Genomic DNA, 20467 nt, shown 5'->3' with positions numbered 1-20467 from the left:
AGCAAGCTGCCTTGCGTCTGATATAGTTGTGGTAATCAATGGGGGCAACAACCTGACAGTGAGGGAGGGAAATTGAATGTTGCAGATTTCACACTCATTGCACAGTGGATTCAGCAGTTAGAGCAGATTATTACTTGTATTCTTCTGGGTGTCAAATCCAATCCATAAATCATAAATCCAGAGTAGAAAAGGCATCCTGACAAAATGAAGAGAGAAAGATGTTGGAACTTAAAACCAGAGTATATTCGTTCAATTTGATCACAATGCAAATTCTTCAAAAGCAAATCACAACAACTCAGGAAATAATGAACAGAAATAATTTTCTACCCCAATGGAAGAATATCATTTCTAACAATAACCAGTCACCCGGTGAAGACTAATACATTCCTCTCTTGCAGTTATTTGTGAAGCACCCAATTCTATTCAGAATGGCAGAAAAGTACGTTATTTAAGATATGGAACGCCGTACACATTTGGACAAAAAGTCACATACCAATGCAATTATGGTTTCAAACCGTTTGGTGAAAGGATAAGTAGATGCAACGAAAATGGAATCTTCGTGCCGCCGATACCCACCTGCCAAAGAGGTAAGGAACCACACGGACACCTCATGACAGAATTAAAAGATAAAGCAATAACAATTTTATGTCATAAGGGTTTTTTTTCCCCAGGCTGATGAAGGGTGTGTTCAGGGAAAAAGTCAGGTCCGTATCCCAATGTTTCCCCGACTCCTTTCCTCTTTCTCCGGCCTGGGTTAGAAGTGAATCTGTTGGTGAGGCTAGAAGGCAATGAATGTACTGATTAAATTTTTTTACACCAAAGACGACCGCCAATCCCTCTCTCTTCATTTGCCAGTACCTCGCTCGGCATTTGAGAGGGTCCTGGATGCGTATGCTATGGGTCTTTCTATTCCGTTTTTCCAGCAGTGTGAAAACATAGTCCGGATGCTTCACGAGTCAGGTTGAGTTCCTCCTTAGAGTCAATGTGGGCTAACAGGTTTGATGACAGTAATTGTTGTTGTACCTTGTTGAAGGCTTCAGCCTGGGATACTGTCAGTGACCATCATTGATTCTTTCACAGTACGGCATGCAAGGAGCCTGAAAGGCAGCCAAGTCTGGAATGAATTTCCCATAGTAGTTCACTCATCCCTAATAATCCCATGTGGGGATGATCTTACCAAAACAAGTGCCTAACAAACTTGAAAATGGGAGAGTTTCAGACCCTTTTTTTCAGCGAGAGAAGAATTCAAATCGTATCACATTTAGAAAAACAAATGAGGCAAAGTGTGATTCTCACCAGTAGAATGAATGGACGGCGTCTATTCATGCTAGGAAGCCGGCTGCTGACTGCTAGAGGGCACTGTTGCCCATGTGCCTGATCTCCCAATGCACTATGTACAATAATGTCAGGGTGCCCAATGGTCAGTGCCAAGGTGCCTGGTGGGCAGTGCCAGGGTGCCAGGCTGGCAGTGCCAGACTAGCACTGTCCAAGGGGCACTGCCCTTCCTGCCTCCAACCACCCGGGGGGGGGCCTCAATGGCCTCCGGTCCCAATGGCGAAGCCATCAAGTCTGGTCCTCATTGCTGGGGGCCATACGTGATCCTAGCTGGTGTAGACGTCCACCGGCGAGACCATTAGGGCAAGTGAGCCCAGATGATTGCATCCCGGGCTCACTAATAATAGTTAAATCGGGATATTCAGGGCCGTTTTCTTTGCTGGAGGTGAGAAACCTGGCGCGAACCCACTTTTTTGCCTCCCTTGCAATCTTACAGGCCCGCCACGCCGATTGACTGACATGAAGAGCCTGTAAGATCTTCAGCTGTGTTATTTTTCAGGGCTGGTGCCCCCTTGATGGCCTTTTCTTTCTCTTCTACAGGGTGTAAACCTTTTGCATCCACCTAATAGTCCAAGTAGATCACTTTGCCTGAAAGGCTCACTTTCCTCTCTTTAAGAGGTCTCAAAAATACTTTTAGCACCTCTTTCAGGTTAGCCAAGTGCTCTTGTTCTGCAATGCCCGTGACTAGGACATTGACCAAGTATACTGCCACTTTAGGTAACCCCTGAAGTATGTTCTCCATTGCTTGCTGGAATATAGCATATGCCGATGAGACCCCAAAGGGGAAGTGAGTATATTCCTATCAGCAGTTGTGTGTATGGATTGTAGCGTACTTTCGGGTTGCCTCATCTTGTTCGAGTCGAAGATAAGCATGACCCATATCCAACTTAGTGAATGTCTGGCTGCCAGCTAACTTTGTGTACAGGTCCTCAATTCTGGGCATAGGATACCTGTCTAATTTAGAGATTTGGTTGACCATTAACTTATAATCCCCACAAACGTGGACTGATTTATCCGGCTTGAGGGCAGGGACAATAGGGTGCAGCCAACTTCATAAATTGTAGAGGCATTATAATGCCTAGATCTTCAAGGCGCCTGGGTTCAGCCTCCACTTTCTCTATCAGGGAGTAGGGGGTAGATGTTACTCTGTAATATTGGGGAGTGGCACCGTGGTTGACATAAAGTTTGGCTTGGGCCCTTCGTCTTCCCAAATCTTTCCTGAAAATCTTGAGGATATCTCTTAATGACTTCATACAGCTCTTCCTCACCAAGCTGGAAGATCTCCAACAAATTTAACCTGACTTGTTGGAGCCAATCTCCCCCCATTAGACTCGTCATTGCTGACGTATGACGATGAGTGAGAGGCTAATTGCTGTCAATAGGTCACTTGGGTCATTAGGGGTAAACCTGTATAGGTGACTAGTCTGGCTTTTGTGTTTTCCAATTTCAAAAATCGAATACTGATTTGCCTGCTCCCCAATAATGCTTCTGTGTCCATCTCCATTTTCAACAGGTGTCCATTTACCAGCAGTTCTATCATTATTGGGCCAGCCTTGGCTGTGATAATGTGATTTAGTTGCATTTAGTGGATGTACCTCCATGGTATGGACTGGTACTGGTGTTGGCCTCCTTCAGGAGAACATGTGTTTTGTCTACTCCTGCAACTGTGCTTTGGCTGAATCACCTGGCTGTGCCTACAATAGTCTGACTTTTGGCACTTGCAACCTTCCAGAATATGATCTCATCCACGTTGGGGATATCATTGCTTTTCCTCAACTGCCTGGTGACATGAGCTGAGTTTTGATACTGTCGTGGGAACTCTTGGTGTCTTACTTGCACAGCCGCCCTCAGTTGAGGAATGGTCACTTTTATACTAACTCCACTCCATTTCTGTAGAATCTCACTTTCAAATGTCCCTTGCAGCTCTGGAGCCACTTTTTCTGCACTTTGCAGTGAAAAGGCTATTTCAATAGCTCTCTTAGCCCAGATCAGGTCCTGCCAATAGTTTATTCTTGGATTGTCAAATTGTTCATTCCACACACCAATCTGTCCCTCAACGTTTCATTCAAAGATGTCCTGAATTCATGATGTTCTATATTCTGCAATCTGGCCAAATATTCTGTAAAGGATTCCCTGGGGGTTAAAGCAATATCTCTGGAGTATGAGAGGGCTTTGGATTGTGGTGGTTTTTAACCAAATTTACAAGTTCACTGAAGGTCTTTGACTTAGGGGCACTTGGTTAAGTCAGGTTTTTTATGATGCTGAATGTTGAGGCCGCACATGCTGTTGGTAAGATTATTTTCTGTCTTTCATCTTCCTCAATATTATTTGCCTGGAAGAAGTAGTGCATGTGCTGTATGTATTGGACCCAGTCCGCTCCATTCACATCATGAAGTTTGGGTTTACCGAGAAAAGATATTTTGGGTTTTTTTATGCCAGCGAGGAAGCGCTGCTTTCTACTCGATGATAAAGGTTACCAGGAAAAGAAGAAGAAAAATAAATCTTGTTCACCTTTGTCGCCAATGTAATAACCTCTCCAAGGACTGTTGTCCGGTACAACACTGCTCTATTATAACAAAGAAAAGATCACGTTGTCAGCTTCCAACAAATCAAGGCCTGTACTCTGGGCCTACAGAACCCGCGGTCCTGGCTGTGAGTGCAGGTTTCTAACTCCTGCCGTTCGTCTCATTGGGTAAGTTCCCACTAGCTCAGTAGGGAGAGTCATATTCCCTGAAGCTCATGGTGAGACCTACTAATGATGCTCCCGTGTCCTTAGCGGCCACTACAACCTAGATGTCCTAGATAATCAACTATCCTAACCTGTGTGAGGATCAGTACGTCAAGAGACTCAGGCAGTTTGCCGCTCACTCCTTCATCTTCATGATGCTGGATCACCTTCCAAGTGGAGCAGGCCAATGGCTGCCAAGGCACCTGTCTATATAGGCCCCTTCTCCACCCTGCTTCCCTAACTATTGTTCTCTGCCTCTCACCAAATTTCACATTCTTCTCCTGCAAGGGGAGAAAGCAGGGGAAGTGTGAGTGCTCATGACGGTGTGTGTGCAGAAGAGTAAAGGCAACCGTTAGTGACTCTGCGTCATTGTTCCTATAAGTGCTGCAACCTCAAAAGTCCAAGTGAGGTTGAGATGTTCTGCAACTTGATGTGGTCTTGTTGACTCCTCCAATGGGAATGTGAGGTATCTGCAGAGAGAAGGACAAGTAGAGCTGAAAGGTGTCCTGTCCTGAGGCTTGCTGTGTCAGAGAATGCTGGGAAGGCTGGAATGGGGTTTGGCACCTCTGTTTTGTCATTCACTTCTCCTGCCCACCATAAGTCCAAGATCCTCTTGGTGCACTGTCTCCAGGAGAGAGGGAGCACATCCCTGCTGCTTACTTTCTTGGCCAATTCCATCCATGCCTGCTTGCATGGCGCAGCTATCCTCTTCCATCTTCGGGAGAGACCACCTCATTGGAGCCACTGGGCTCCCTCAGTTGGTCCTGCAGGGAATCTTCCCAGGTCACTTCATTGTTCCTATAGGTGGTGCAGCCTCAAAACTCCAAGTGCAGTTGAGATGTTCTGCAACATGATGTGGTCCCATTTAGTAGAAATCCTTACACTGACAAAATGGCCAAGTCATCCCACCTCCCTTCCCTAATAGCTCGGGAAACCAGGAGGTGGGCTATTATTGGTGGCCCTTGCAAGGAGAAATTGGATGATCCGCTGCTATTCCAATATTGAGATTCCCAACAGGAAAATATTTCCAGCCCTCCACCAAAAACTATTAAGGTGATTCCACCCTTTAGGTCATACCTTCTTCCACCAGGTAAAAGCTACAAAAGCCTGAGGTCACGTACCAACCGATTCAAAAACAGCTTCCCTGCTGCCATCAGACTTCTGAATGGACCTACCTCGCATTAAGTTGACCTTTCTGACTGTAACATCACATTCTTCACTCTCTCCTTTCTTTCTCTATGAATGGTATGCTTTGTCTGTATCGCGCGCAAGAAACAATACTTTTCATTGTATACGAAAACATGTGACAATAATAAATCATATCAAATCAAATGAAGCTCCAGGGTGTCCACTTTGCTGACACGAGTGGGACACAGCAGGTCTCCTGCCTCTGATCCAGGGACAGAGGGAATAGTTAGCCCAATTGGACTGCCTCTGTCTGCAATGCACACATCTGCAATGCTCACTCCACCCATCAACTGATTGTCAGACTGGAGAGGAAGCCAGAAATAAATGCATTCCCTCCTCCAATGGAACAAGAAGATCACTAGGGGAAGATAAATGTACCTTCTGAATCACAAGAAGATGGTATCTTAGTGATAATGTCACTGGATTAGTAAGCAGGGGCCTCGGCTAATGCACTAGCCAGGGGAGGGGGGGGGGGTGGCTGGGTTCACATTCCGTGATGTGGAGATGCCGGCGTTGGACTGGGGTAAGCACAGTAAGAAATCTCACAACACCAGGTTAAAGTCCAACAGGTTTATTTGGTAACACAAGCTTTCGGAGTGTTGCTCCTTCTTCAGGTGAGTGAAGAACTCCTCACTGACCTGAAGAAGGAGCGACACTTCAAAAGCTTGTGCTACCAAATAAACCTGTTGGACTTTAACCTGGTGTTGTGAGACTTTTTACTTCACATTCCATGACAGCAGTTGCTGGAATTTAAATTCAATTAATAAAATTATGGAATCGAAAGTATCGATTGTCATAAAAACCCATCTGGTTTACTGACCCCCTTTAGGAAAGTTTTCCTTAACTGGTCTGGTCTGAATGTGACTCCAGACCCACAGTAATGTGGCTGCCTCTGCACTGTCCTCCAAAATTGCCCCAACCTCTCAGTTCAAGGGTGTAATAACTCCCGTTCACCAGTTAGGTAAATAAGAGTTGTAACGTTTATTTACACACAACTATAATGCAAAGGTTTTGCAGCCTTGAACCACCAGTCAGCTTCCAGGATCAAATCTGGGAGGCTAGCCCAGGCTTGTTAACGTGATCCCTCACCCTGGTCCCTGATTGCTTACCTGGGTCATGTAAACTCTCTGCAGTTCAGCTCTAAAAGAGGACAAACACCATATAGTGCAATTAGGAATGGGCAACAAATATGTCATGATGTGGAGATGCCGGCGTTGGACTGGGTGTCCCAGTCCAACAAATATGTGGCAGCACATCACAGTAAAAAAAATATTTTTTCTTAAAAAGTAACTAATAGCAAGCAGCCTTGTCTTTTTTTAATTCATTCGTGGGGCATGGGTGTCGCTGGCTGGCTAGCATTTATTGTCCATTCCTAATTGTCCAGGGCAGTTGAGAGTCAAAAACATTACTGTGGCTCTGGAGTCACATGTAGGCCAGGCCAGGTAAGGACAACAAATTGCCTTCCATAAAGGACATTAGTCAACCAGATGGGTTTTTCGAACAATCAACAATGGTTTCATCAGTAGATTCTTAATTCTAAATTTGTTTTATTGAATTCAAGTTCCACCAGCTGCCGTGGCGGGTTCGAACCTGGGTCCACAGAACATTAGCTGAGTTTCTGGATTAATAGTCTAACAATAATACCACAGACCACCGCCTCCACTGTGACGGATGTAGTCGTGTTAATCACTGGGGAAATAAGCTGACAGTAAGGAAATGAGGTTAAGTTTAGCATAATTCGTACTCATTGCGCCATTAGTTTAATAGCGAGAATAAAATTTAGTTGATATTTCCTGGATGTTGAGTATCATGATGAACATGTAAATCGCAAATGGCACAGAGATATCTTTTGTCTGAAATCTGCACCAGACATCAATGATTTTTAGAAGTGCAAAAAATGGGCTCTTGTTAAAAAATCTCCATGTATATTTATTTCTCGACTGCTGTTCATACATCAGGTGATAAATGTGCTGTAAACCTGGGTGATCTTAGTTACTAGTCTAGTCTGAAATTAAACCATGCTCAAAAACACCGTCACCAACTCGGAGTGTGACAGAGGAATTGACTTCTGAACAGTTAAGGGAACAAATTGGAAATGTTTATTGGTGTGATGGGGCAAAAGGTCATCCAGGAGGTGAAGAGTTGTCTGTCCTTAGTTAAATAGGTATCACATTGTGAGTCCCATGCAATATGCAACACGTACAAGTACCAGGGAGAACATGTAAATTGCAAGGAAATGCAGCATAATTGCTAAAGATGTAAACATGACTGCTGTCACCCTGCTTACTGAATAGATCAGCTACAAAGGAATTTGTCTGTATTTCACGAGTTGCACAACATGGACTGAATTCTGTCCGAGCAGCAGTGGTACTAAGGTCACCCATAACGCCGAGGGGAATCCCACCTCAGTCACTTTGGAGGAACCAGGACACCAGGTAATTAACTGCCTGGTGTTGGGAATCCCATTCTTCAGGGGACAGTATCTCACCTCCAGGTGCTGCCAGCCAATCAGAGAGCCAACAGTGGCCACTGCAGGGAAAGCAGCCAATCCTGGACCCTGCCATCAGACCAAGGGAAGAGGGATCAGGTTTGCCAGGGTCATTCAGGTAGAGCTTGGCCATGGGGTTGGGAGGGCACTTGGTAAACGCAGTAACTGTTTCTGTGGGCTGGCCCTTCAGTAGGCAGAGTGCTGAAGTGGCTGCCCCCTGGGGCATAGGGCCATCTATAGGAGGGCTTCTCGCATACCAGAGGGACACTCACCACTGATAAGGATGCAGTGGCTGAAGGAATCAGGAGGGGAGAACAGGATTACAATGTTATGCATTTGTTATCTTGCACTGTGATATCCATCTGAACTACTGTTTTCAGTCATGGGCACTGCCCCTCAGAAATTATATTTTGATATTAAAGTGGGTGGAGTTATGTAGCAGACTGAACTGAGCAAATTGAATGCCTTGAGGGGCTGAATGGCCACCTCCTGTTCTGATATCCCAGCACTTTAGCAACAGGCTCAGGAGTTACTAACATTTCTTAATGAATATTAACAGTATTTGGCTATGTGTTAAATCCAATCCATAAATCACAAACCCACATCACTGTAAGCAAGGCATTCTGACAAAATAATGGAAGAGAGATGTTGGAACTTAAAACCAGGGTAAATTCATTCCATTTGATAGCAACACAAATTCCACAAAAGCTTCATCAACTCAGAAAGTAATGAACAGAAATAATTTTCTATCCCAATGGAAGAATATAATTCCTAACAATAACCAGTCACCCAGTGAAGACTAATACATTCCTCTCTTGCAGTTATTTGTGAGGCACCCGAACATATTGAGAATGGCCAAATAACACCAAGTGCACCTACTTACTATTATCAAAACAGAGTCACAGTCAAATGCAATCGTGGTTTCAAACCGTTTGATGATAGAACAAGTGTATGCAGGGCAAATGGAAACTTTGAGCCGCGGATATCCACCTGCCAAAGAGGTAAGGAACCACACGGATACCTCATTACAGAATTAAAAGAAAAAGCAATAACAATTTTATATCATGAGCATTTTTTTTCCAGGCTGGTGGAGGGTGTGTGCAGGGAAAAAGTCAAGTCAATATCCCAACGTTCCCTTGACTCCAATCCTCTTTCTCCGGGCTGGATTAGGAGCAAATCTGTTGGTGAGGTCGGAAGGCAGTGAATGTCGTTAATCCGCCACTTCAGAGGGAATCTGCAGGTGGATTCCATTTTTCCAGTCTCACTCTGTGTCTCCTCCAGCAGGTTGGAGAAGACAAGGGCAGAGTGGGAGGGAACTCCTGACTGAAACTGACAACCTGTGAGGGGTTTGATGAGTTACACTGAAGAGCTGTTGACATGGTCGAGTGAGAGGCTGCTGTGTAAAGTACTCCCTCGGTCAGAGAGTGCCATCACTGTGTGACAGGCAATAGCCAGATGTTAGTGAGGTACTTCACCCAGCCAGCCTCCTTCAGCTGAACGTCCCTACATCCCGCCTCTAGATTGGCGAGAGAGCAGTTTGTGCTTCTCCACCATTGGTCCTCTGCTGACGGTCTAGTGCGAGGAGCTAAAGCACAGCAAAATGGGGCAGCACGGTGGCACTGTGGTTAGCACTGCGGCCTCACAGCTCCGGGAACCTGGGTTCGATTCACTGCTCGGGTCACTGTCTGTGTGGAGTTTGCACGTTCTCCCCGTGTCTGCATGGGTTTCCTCCAGGTGCTCCGGATTAGTCCCACACTCCAAAGATATGTGGGTTAGGCTGATTGGCCATGCTAAATTGTCCCTTAGTGTCCTAGGATATGTAGGTTAGAGGGATTAGCGGGGTAAATGTGTGGAGTTGTAGGGATGAGGCCTGGGGTGGGATTGTTGTCGGTGCAGACTCGATGGGCTGAATGGCCTCCTTCTTCGATGTAGGGTTTAAATAAAAATGCCAGACAATATGCAGCAGCTGTAGAAGTACCAGGAGGATCATGTAGATGGCAAGGGAATGCAGCATAATTCCTAATGGTATAAGCATGACTGCTGTCACCCTGCTTACTGAATAGATCAGCTACAAAATAATTTGTCTGTATTTCACGAGTTGCACAACATGGACCGAATTCTGTCTGAGCAACAGTGGTACTAAGGTCACCCGTAACGCCGAGGGGAATCCCACCTCAGTCACTTTGGAGGAACCAGGACAGCAGGTAATTAACTGCCTGGTGTTGGGAATCCCATTCTTCAGGGGACAGTATCTCACCTCCAGGTGCTGCCAGCCAATCAGAGAGCCAACAGTGGCCACTGCAGGGAAAGCGGCCAATCTTGGACCCTGCCATCAGACCAAGGGAAGAGGGATCAGGTTTGCCAGGGTCATTCAGGTAGAGCTTGGCCATGGGGTTGGGAGGGCACTTGGTAAACGCAGTAACTGTTTCTGTGGGCTGGCCCTTCAGTAGGCAGAGTGCTGAAGTGGCTGCCCCCTGGGGCATAGAGCCATCTATAGGAGGGCTTCTCACATACCAGAGGGACACTCACCACTGATAAGGATGCAGTGGCTGAAGGAATAAGAAGGGGAGAACAAGATTACAATGTTATGCATTTGTTATCTTGCACTGTGGTATCCATCTGAACTACTGTTTTCAGTCATGGGCACTGCCCCTCAGAAATTATATTTTGATATTAAGTGGGTGGAGTTATGTAGCAGACTGAACTGAGCAAATTGAATGCCTTGAGGGGCTGAATGGCCACCTCCGGTTCTGATATCCCAGCACTTTAGCAACAGGCTCTGGAATTACTAACATTTGTTAATGAATATTTTTGGTTTTCTGCTTTGTGTGAAATCCAATCCATAAATCCAGATCACTGTACGAAAGGCATTCTGACAAAATAAGGGAAGAAAGATGTTGAACATTAAAACCAGGGCAAATTCATTCCATTTGGTGGCAAATTCTTCAAAGGCCTCATCAACTCAGAAAGTAATGGACAGAAATAATTTTCTATCCCAATGGAGGAACATCATTCCGAACAATAACCAGTCACCCAGTGTAGACTAATACATTCCTCTCTTGCAGTTACTTGTGAAGCACCCAATCGTATTGAGAATGGCCAAAGAACATCACAAAAACATATTTACTATTATGGAGACATTGCCACTTTCAGTTGCTTTCCTGGTTTCAGACTGTTTGAGGAAATGGGTGTTACATGCAGCAGAGGTGGGAGATTTGTTCCACCTATACCCACCTGCCAAAGAGGTAAGAAAGCTTATGGTATTTGCGACCAAATAAACCTGTTGGACTTTAACCTGGTGTTGTGAGACTTCTTAAAGAGATAAGAACCACATGGAACCCACATGACGAAATAAAAAGCAATAGCAATTTTATATCATGAGGGGTTATTTTCCCAGGCTGGTGGAGGATGTGTTCAGTGAAAATTTCAAGTCAGTATCCCAACATTCCCTTGACTCCAATCCTCTTTCTCCGGCTGGGTTAGAAATGAATCTGTAGATGAGGTCGGAAGGCAATGAATGGCGTTCATCCGCCACTTCAGAGGGATTCCATTTTTCCAAAGTCTCACTCTGTGTCTCCTCCAGCAGGTTGGAGAAGACAAGGGCAGAGTGGGAGGGAACTCCTCAGTGAAACTGACAACCTGTGAGGGGTTTGATGAGTTATACTGAAGCAAATTGAATGCCTTGAGGGGTTGAATGGCCACCTCCTGTTCTGATATCCCAGCACTTTAGCAACAGGCTCAGGAGTTACTAACATTTCTTAATGAATATTAACAGTATTTGGCTATGTGTTAAATCCAGTCCATAAATCACAAACCCACATCACTGTAAGCAAGGCATTCTGACAAAATAATGGAAGAGAGATGTTGGAACTTAAAACCAGGGTAAATTCATTCCATTTGATAGCAACACAAATTCCACAAAAGCTTCATCAACTCAGAAAGTAATGAACAGAAATAATTTTCTATCCCAATGGAAGAATATAATTCCTAACAATAACCAGTCACCCAGTGAAGACTAATACATTCCTCTCTTGCAGTTATTTGTGAGGCACCCAAACATATTGAGAATGGCCAAATAACACCAAGTGCACCTACTTACTATTATGAAGACAGAGTCACAGTCAAATGCAATCGTGGTTTCAAACCGTTTGATGATAAAACAAGTGTATGCAAGGCAAATGGAAACTTTGAGCCACCGATATCCACCTGCCAAAAAGGTAAGGAACCACACAGACACCTCATTACAGAATTAAAAGAAAAAGCAATAACAATTTTATATCATGAGCATTTTTTTCCAGGCTGGTGGAGGGTGTGTGCAGGGAAAAAGTCAAGTCAATATCCCAACATTCCCCCCGACTCCTTTCCTCTTTCTCCGGCCTCGGTTGGGAGTGAATCTGTTGGTGAGGTCGGACGGCATTTTTAAAAAATTCATTCTTGTAGCATGGGCATCGCTGGCTGACCAGCATTTATTGCCCATCCCTAGTTGCCTCTTGAGAAGGTGGTGGTGAGCCGCCATCTTGAAACACTAATACAACTGAGTGGTTTGCTAGGCCATTTCAGAGGGCAGTTGAGAGTGAACCACATTGCTGTGGGTCTGGAGTCACATGTAAGCCAGACCAGGGAAGGACGGCAGATTTTCTTCCCTAAAGGATGTTAGTGAACCAGATAGGTTTTCCCAACAATCGACAATGGTTTCATGGTCATCGGTGCATTCTTAATTCCACATTATTTCTTACAGTGTATGTCATTATTCAGCCAATTTAGAGGGAATTTGGAAATGGATTCCATTTTTCCAACAGCTGAGCAGTTTCACTCTGTGTCTCCTCCAGCAGGTTGGAGAAGACAAGGGCAGAGTGGGAGGGACTTCCTCAGTGAAACTGACAACCTGTGAGGGGTTTGATGAGTTACACTGAAGTGCTGCTGACATGGTTAAGTAAGAGGCTGCTGTGTAAAGCACATTCTTTGGAGGAAAGTACAATCACCGTGTGACAGGCAATCATCAGAGGTTGGTAAGGTGCTTCACCCAACCAGCCTCTGACCCTCCTTCAGCTGAACAGCCAGCCTCCAAAATGCACATCTCCATCATTGCCCCTCTGCTCAGGGTCTAGTGCGAGGGCCTAAAGCACAGCAACATGACCCAACTGCAGCTGGAGGAAGAGCAGCAGTGGTACCAGCTGCCTTTCCCTTATCTACATGCTCCTCCACAGGGAAGAGGGGATGGTCACCTAGATACAGTTGGGAGGAGGTAACATCCAAACAGGCCGAAGAACCGCTTTCCCAGCATGTGTCCCGATATCGGTACCTCAAGGAGCTCAGGATCTCACAGCGGTTTGCTGCTCACACCTTCATCTTCATGGTGCTAGATCTTTTTCCAAGTAGAACAGGTGGGCATGCATTGTGGATGGCCAACAAGGTGCCAGTAAATGGAGACACCATCCTCACTCTGCTTCCTGCCTTCCCACCCACCCAGCTCTGCCTTTCACCAAATTGCATGCTCTCTTTAATTGTGAGGAAAGAAAGCAGAGAGATGTGAGTGGTCATGATGGTGTGTGTACAGAGCAGTAAAGGAAACTGTTTATTGAGGATGTCTCTAAGGCATGGGTGCAAGAGTGTTGACTTCTCCGCTGGGAATGTGAGGTACCTGTAGAGAGAGAGGAATGAGAGGAGCTGAAAGGTGTCAGGCCCTAGGGTATGCTGTGTAGAAGAATGCTGCAAAGGCCACTGAAGGGTTTGGCACCTCGTAGTGATATATCATTCACATTTTCTGCCTCCTGAGGTCCTGGATCTCTTGGTGCACTGCCTCCAGGTTCGAGGAAGCAAAATCCTGCTGCTGTCTTCCTCGGCCACTTCCATCCACACCTACTTTCCTGAAACGGCGGTCCTCTTCCTCCCACCCTTGGGAAAGATCATCTCACTGTAGCCCTTCAACCCATTCAACTGATCCTCTAGGTAACATAGTGAGACCCAGGATCACTCTTCCCAGGTCCTCCTCATTCCCATGAATGCTGCAACCTCAAACGTCCAAAGTACTGTTGTGCTTCTCTACAATATTCTGTGCAATTAGAGCAGAATTACTGATACTGTCATGTCATCCCGCCTACCCTCCCTCTGTAACCTCATCAGCAAATCCAGAGATGGACGATTAATTGGTGACTTCCTGGAAAGAGCAATCAGAATGTCAGTTATTCCTACATTCAGGTTTCCAGTCCAAAACAGTCCTAATATTGTGCCAAAAACAAATCTGTTAAGATTCCATTCCTTCGACTTAAAATTCCTGAGGGATCACTCAGGCAGCACAAGTATGTCAGATCCGTTTTATTGTGGCGGCGGGGGCGGACCATCATTGGCCAGTGGCGGCATCTCCCGGTCTTGCTGTTGTCAATGGCCTTTTCTGTGGCTCGCACCCTCCACCGCTGGGGCAACCCACCACAGTAGGAGGGGGGGGGGGGGCAGGCAGAACCGGGAGATACCACCAGCAGGAAGGGCCAGAAAACTTTGACCCAAAATGTCCCAGTTAAAATTCAGAGACAGAGGAACCTGTGTAGCTGCATAGGGCTGTCTCTGGCTGCGTGACCACATCGGCAGTGTTAGCCCCATCCCATCAGCCAAAGGTCAGAGTGAAAAAGGAAACCCCACATAGAAGTATCCTCTTCGAATATACTCCCAATGGAACAGGAGGGTGAAAACCATCAGGAAAAAAACCAAGCTTCAACAGCTGCCTTGTGATAAATGTGATTGTGCTACTCACTGAGGGGAAAGGAGGCGAGTTGACTGTTGCACCTCTCGCACTCATTGCACAATGAGTTTAATATTGGGATGTGGAGATGCCGGCGTTGGACTGGGGTAAACACAGTAAGAAGTTTAACAACACCAGGTTAAAGTCCAACAGGTTTATTTGGTAGCAAAAGCCACACAAGCTTTCGAAGCTCTAAGCCCCTTCTTCAGGTGAGTGGGAATTCTGTTCACAAACAGAGTTTATAAAGACACAGACTCAATTTACATGAATAATGGTTGGAATGCGAATACTTACAACTAATCAAGTCTTTAAGAAACAAAACAATGGGAGTGGAGAGAGCATCAAGACAGGCTAAAAAGATGTGTATTGTCTCCAGACAAGACAGCCAGTGAAACTCTGCAGGTCCACGCAACTGTGGGCGTTACAAATAGTGTGACATGAACCCAATATCCCGGTTGAGGCCGTCCGCGTGTGTGCGGAACTTGGCTATCAGTTTCTGCTCAGCGACTCTGCGCTGTCGTGTGTCGCGAAGGCCGCCTTGGAGAACGCTTACCCGAATATCAGAGGCCGAATGCCCGTGACCGCTGAAGTGCTCCCCAACAGGAAGAGAACAGTCTTGCCTGGTGATTGTCGAGCGGTGTTCATTCATCCGTTGTCGCAGCGTCTGCATAGTTTCCCCAATGTACCATGCCTCGGGACATCCTTTCTTGCAGCGTATCAGGTAGACAACGTTGGCCGAGTTGCAAGAGTATGTACCGTGTACCTGGCCAACTCGGCCAACGTTGTCTACCTGATACGCTGCAAGAAAGGATGTCCCGAGGCATGGTACATTGGGGAAACTATGCAGACGCTGCGACAACGGATGAATGAACACCGCTCGACAATCACCAGGCAAGACTGTTCTCTTCCTGTTGGGGAGCACTTCAGCGGTCACGGGCATTCGGCCTCTGATATTCAGGTAAGCGTTCTCCAAGGCGGCCTTCGCGACACACGACAGCGTAGAGTCGCTGAGCAGAAACTGATAGCCAAGTTCCGCACACACGCGGACGGCCTCAACCGGGATATTGGGTTCATGTCACACTATTTGTAACGCCCACAGTTGCGTGGACCTGCAGAGTTTCACTGGCTGTCTTGTCTGGAGACAATACACATCTTTTTAGCCTGTCTTGATGCTCTCTCCACTCCCATTGTTTTGTTTCTTAAAGACTTGATTAGTTGTAAGTATTCGCATTCCAACCATTATTCATGTAAATTGAGTCTGTGTCTTTATAAGCTCTGTTTGTGAACAGAATTCCCACTCACCTGAAGAAGGGGCTTAGAGCTTCGAAAGCTTGTGTGGCTTTTGCTACCAAATAAACCTGTTGGACTTTAACCTGGTGTTGTTAAACTTCTTACTTTAATATTGGGAGCAGAGTTTTGTGTTTGCACCAAAATATCAGCTCATATCAGGATATTAGGTTCAGGTAGAAGGCACAGAGATGTCTTGTGCTCGAAATAGTCACTGAGATGTAAATGATATGCAGACGTGTAAAAAAGGCCTATTCTAACCCCCTCATCTATTTATTTCCCTAATACTGTTCATGTGTCAAGAAGTGTTCAAAAATTGGGTGTTTCCCCTTGCTGGGCTATTCTGTAATCCAATGGTGCTCAAAAAAGCAGTCACCAACTCACAGTGTGGTAGAGAAATTGACTTAGAGTGGAAAGGTTTATTGGGGTGATAGGGCAAAAGGCCATCAAGGAGGTTTCTGTTCTCAATAGTTCCATAGTATAATAGGTATCTCATTGGGAATTCTACGGAAAATGCACCAATTATAGAAGGATCAGGAGAACCTTCTAGATGGCAAGAGGTGCAGCATGATTGCAGAAGGGGTACACATGGTGAATAAATATAGAGAGGCAGTGGTGTAGCGGTATTGTCGCCAGAGACCCGCGGTAATGCTGTGTTCCTGGGTTTGAATCCCAACACAGCAGGTAGTTTAAATTTAAATTCAATAAAAATCTGGAATTAAAAGTCTAGTGATGACCATGAAACCATTGTTGTAAAAACCCTATGTGGTTCACTAAAGTCCTTTTGGGAAGGAAATCTGCCATCCTTACCTGGCCTGGCCTACATGTTAATTCCAGATCCATGGCAATGCGGTTGACTTTTAAAGGTCCTCTGTATGACCTGGCAAGCCCCTCAGTTCAAGGGCAATTAGGGATGGACAACAATTGCTGGCCCAGTCAGCAATGCCCACATCCCATGAATGAATTTTTAATAATTAATTGGGTCATTCGAGAAACATTGATTTGGAGGCTGCCGGTCACTAGTTGTGCAATATGCAAGGAAGAACCTGAGGCTTAACACATGCGCAAGCATCACACTGCCCGTTACAATGAATGCAAAATAAGTGTAAAGTATTGCAGATGCTGGAAATATGAAATAAAAACAAAAATTGCTGGAAAACCTCAGCAGGTCTGGCAACATCTCTGGAGAGAGAAACAGAGTTAATGGTTTGAGTTCAATATGACTCAGTGAATGCAGAGTCTGCTCTTTCCAAAGGGCTGGAGAGGGCACCAACCTCAGTCAATCTGCAATGCAACACTACATAAAAAAGGTGAGTGTGCAATGTTGCCACTACCCAACTTGAGAGGGGGAGTTGGTGGTCTAATGGTATTTTCGCTAGACTTTTAATCCAGAAACTCAGCTAATGTTCTGGGGACCCGAGTTCGAATCCTGCCACAGCAGATGATGGAATTTGAATTCAATAAAAGCTATCTGGAATTAAGAACCTACTGATGACCATGAAACCATTGTCAGTTGTCAGAAAAACCCATCTGGTTCACTAATGGCTTTTAGGGAAGGAAATCTGCCATCCTTACCTGATCTGGTCTACATGTGAGTCCAGAGCCACAGCAATGGGGTTGACTCTCAACTGCCCTCTGAAATGGCCTAGCAAGCTATTCCGTTCACGGGTAACTCGGGACGGGCAATAAATGCCGACCAGCCAGTGATGGCCATGCCCCACAAATGAATTTCTAAAAAATTCACCTTGAACAACAAAGAGCAACAAGATCAAATACCCAATTTCTTTTGCAAACCAGGACTCCCCTAAATTGTGGTATCCATAAACATTAATTATTTGGCCCTACAAGCTCCAGCAAGACATCTTGTACATGAACCACATGGATTTTTATTCCATTAAAGTTAAATATCCGCACCGGATACTGAAGGTGCATGTTGATTTCCTGGCAGGCATGTTTATTAATTTTACACCCATCGACCATGTCAATGATATTGGTAGTTACCAATCTGCTCGGGTAAAGGCAAAATATCACGGATGCTTGAATCTGAAACTAAAACAGAACATGCTGGAAAATCTCAGCAGGTCTGACAGCATCTGTGGAGAGAGAATAGAGCCAACATTTTGAGTCTGGATGATCCTTCGTCAGAGCATCTGTTCAGAGTTTGGATTTTGGGAAACCAAGGATATCTGCTGCTGGTTTCTGGAGCAGTTTGTGTTATAATGATGTAAAGACACCAAGTGCTCATAAGGGATTATGCAAACACATTGAGGGTTCATTTATTAAGAACAGGCACGTGTGAACAAACATACACGGACAAAAAGCTCAAGGGCATCAAAGCAGCAGGGCTGTGTGTGCTGTGTTCTGCTCCAGAGCAAAGTGAAACTGAAGCTGGACCGCATGCCACACTTCCCTTAAAGTGATGGCATGCTGCTATCCCTTAAAGGCATATTACAGACACCCTGCATCAATGACAATGAGAAATATGTCTTATAGAACTCATTATCAAACAAAATAAGGTGGGCTCCACTACAGCTCTGTGATCAATCCGCACTGTTCTTCGCTTGCTTTTGTACGCTGATGAAGTGTTCCGCACAGCAGGTAGAAGGCAGCATTTTCAAAGCGTAAGTAATCTTTTCTCATTCTCAATGCGTTTCCAACAGAAAATCCAATTGCAAAGCTGAATCAAATGGTTTCACTGCTATGTCACATCATTACTACAAAAATGAATAGCATCAAAACAGAACGAGATCTTCTCAGACTTGAAGAAGAAAGCCTTCAACATTTCAAAAATTTGCAGCAGAAAGTGGAAGCAATTCTTAGACATTGGAAAATTTCAATTTCGTAAATCTTGTTTTTCACATTATGCAATCTGAAAGTTTTCAAGTTATTCGCAAATGCCTAACCATCAGTTTTTTAAATCATACTTTTATTTTTCAAGTAGTCTTGTGTATGACTTGTATTTTTAAACAGTTTTTCTTTATAAATGTTTCTTTTGCCGGGAGAGGCATAATTTTTAAATATAGGATTTTAAAATGAACTGTATTGGGGAAAATACTCCATCCAGATTTTAACTTCCCATCGATTACTGGTGAGATGGCTGTCTCTCAGACAGATTAATTTCTGACCCCCCTGTATTGGAGTGACATTCAGGTTATTTTAATGGTCAGTCATTTTTAAAATCTTGAGGTGGGAAGGGGGAATCTCAGTTTCGTCTTGTCTAAATTTGTGGGCCCAACGGAAGTTCATTGGCACCTGTCATTCATAAGTAGAGAAAGGTCCCACGAGCCTGCTATTGTCAGGAGCCTTGTTCATAAGAGCAAGTTACAGTTGCGCTTATGAACAAAGGATTCTGGCAGTGTCGACAGGGAGGTGGTGCTATCGTCGTATTGTCACTGGATTAGTAATCTAGAACTGGGTTCGAATCCCCCCATGACAAATGGTGAAAAATCTAAGTGAAGCCATTGTCGATTATTGGAAAAACCCACCTGGTTCACTAATGTCCTTTAGGGAAGGAAATGTGCTGTCCTTACCTGTGACTCCAGATCCACAGCAATGTGGTTGACTCCTAAATGCCCTCTGTGAAATAGCCTAGCAAACCACTCAGCTGAATGACAATTAGGAATGGGCAATACATGCTGACCTAGCTAGTTACACCCACATCCTATAGGAAATAACTCAGGACTTTTTGACTGCCTGCACCACCTCTCCTGGACACCATAAGATAAATGTTCTGTACAAATGTAAGTAATACACAATTCATTATCCTGACTTGATAATTGATTACTATCTCACATCCATTGTATTCTTACTTGTGTTCCTTGCTGATGAAGGAAATAAATCAGACACTTAGAGGAAGCCACTAAGATAGGTCTCTGAAAACAGAATGCTGTGAAGGCAGTGAGGTCCAACAAAGGCTGCAAGAATGTTAGAATGCAAGGGAATAATTAAAAAGCATTTTGCCAAACAAAATGTTGCATTGGTGTGCAGAAGTGTAATTTCATTATTTTGCACAACGATGTTATAAACAAATTATACCTGATCATAACTATCGCTCTGTATGTTCACATCCTGCACATTAAAGTCATTAATAATTCATGCCGGACTTCTTATTAAATGTTTGGGCTGCCTTTGAGAAGATCGAGAGAGCACACAAGCATAACACAATATCTACTTCAATCACAAGAGGAAACTATTGTTACACACTAGTTATGCTTTGTACAATTAGGGGGCAATCTTACCAGCTCATCACGCTGGTTGATCGGCGTGGCGAGCTGGTAAAATTGCGAGAGAGGTGAAAAATCGGCTTCCCGCCCAGTTTCTCGCCTTATGCAATCTTACCAGCACTAAATTGCCAGCGTGATTTTTGAGTATTATTAGTGAGCCCGGGGGGGGGGGGGGGGGCGCTGCACACTCTGCAATTGTGGTTCAGCTGGGGCGCCGATCATCCAAGGCCGGGGATGGGTGGGGGGGGGTGGGGTGGGGGGCGGGGAGGCGGTGGTATCGAGGCAGTGATTGACTGGGAGGGGGAGGAGTTATCTTGGCAGCGATGGGCGGGTGAGGCTAGCGTTGGACTGGAGAGGCCAGCGATCTGGGTTGGGGGGGGGGGATATCCGGGAAGGGGTGGGGGAACCGAGATCTTCAGTGTTCTATGTACACTTTACAAAGGCCACCAAGACATCAGCACATGCACAATGGAGCCCTCTAG

The 20467-nt window shown here is 45.2% G+C and overlaps 1 protein-coding gene across 4 annotated transcripts in view; it reads left to right on the top strand.

Annotated features, from left to right (window-relative positions):
- The window catches only part of LOC144511862 (C4b-binding protein alpha chain-like), a 59443-nt gene extending 39586 nt beyond the window's left edge, over positions 1-19857 (top strand). The window contains exons 9-13 of one of the 4 annotated variants that reach the window (XM_078242260.1): positions 399-587; positions 8561-8740; positions 10805-10984; positions 11777-11956; positions 18423-19857. In XM_078242260.1, the coding sequence (XP_078098386.1) occupies positions 399-587; positions 8561-8740; positions 10805-10984; positions 11777-11956; positions 18423-18607 (914 nt within the window). In that variant the 3' untranslated portion in view covers positions 18608-19857. The remainder of the gene's footprint in view (positions 1-398; positions 588-8560; positions 8741-10804; positions 10985-11776; positions 11957-18422) is intronic. The other 3 variants (XM_078242262.1, XM_078242261.1, XM_078242263.1) reach the window with 3 other exon arrangements.
- Positions 19858-20467: the final 610 nt, after the last annotated feature.

Source organism: Mustelus asterias, chromosome 25, assembly GCF_964213995.1.
Source record: "Mustelus asterias chromosome 25, sMusAst1.hap1.1, whole genome shotgun sequence".
NCBI lineage: Eukaryota > Metazoa > Chordata > Chondrichthyes > Carcharhiniformes > Triakidae > Mustelus > Mustelus asterias.
Note: the sequence above shows the minus strand (reverse complement) of the source record. Positions and strands in the feature narration are given on the sequence as shown.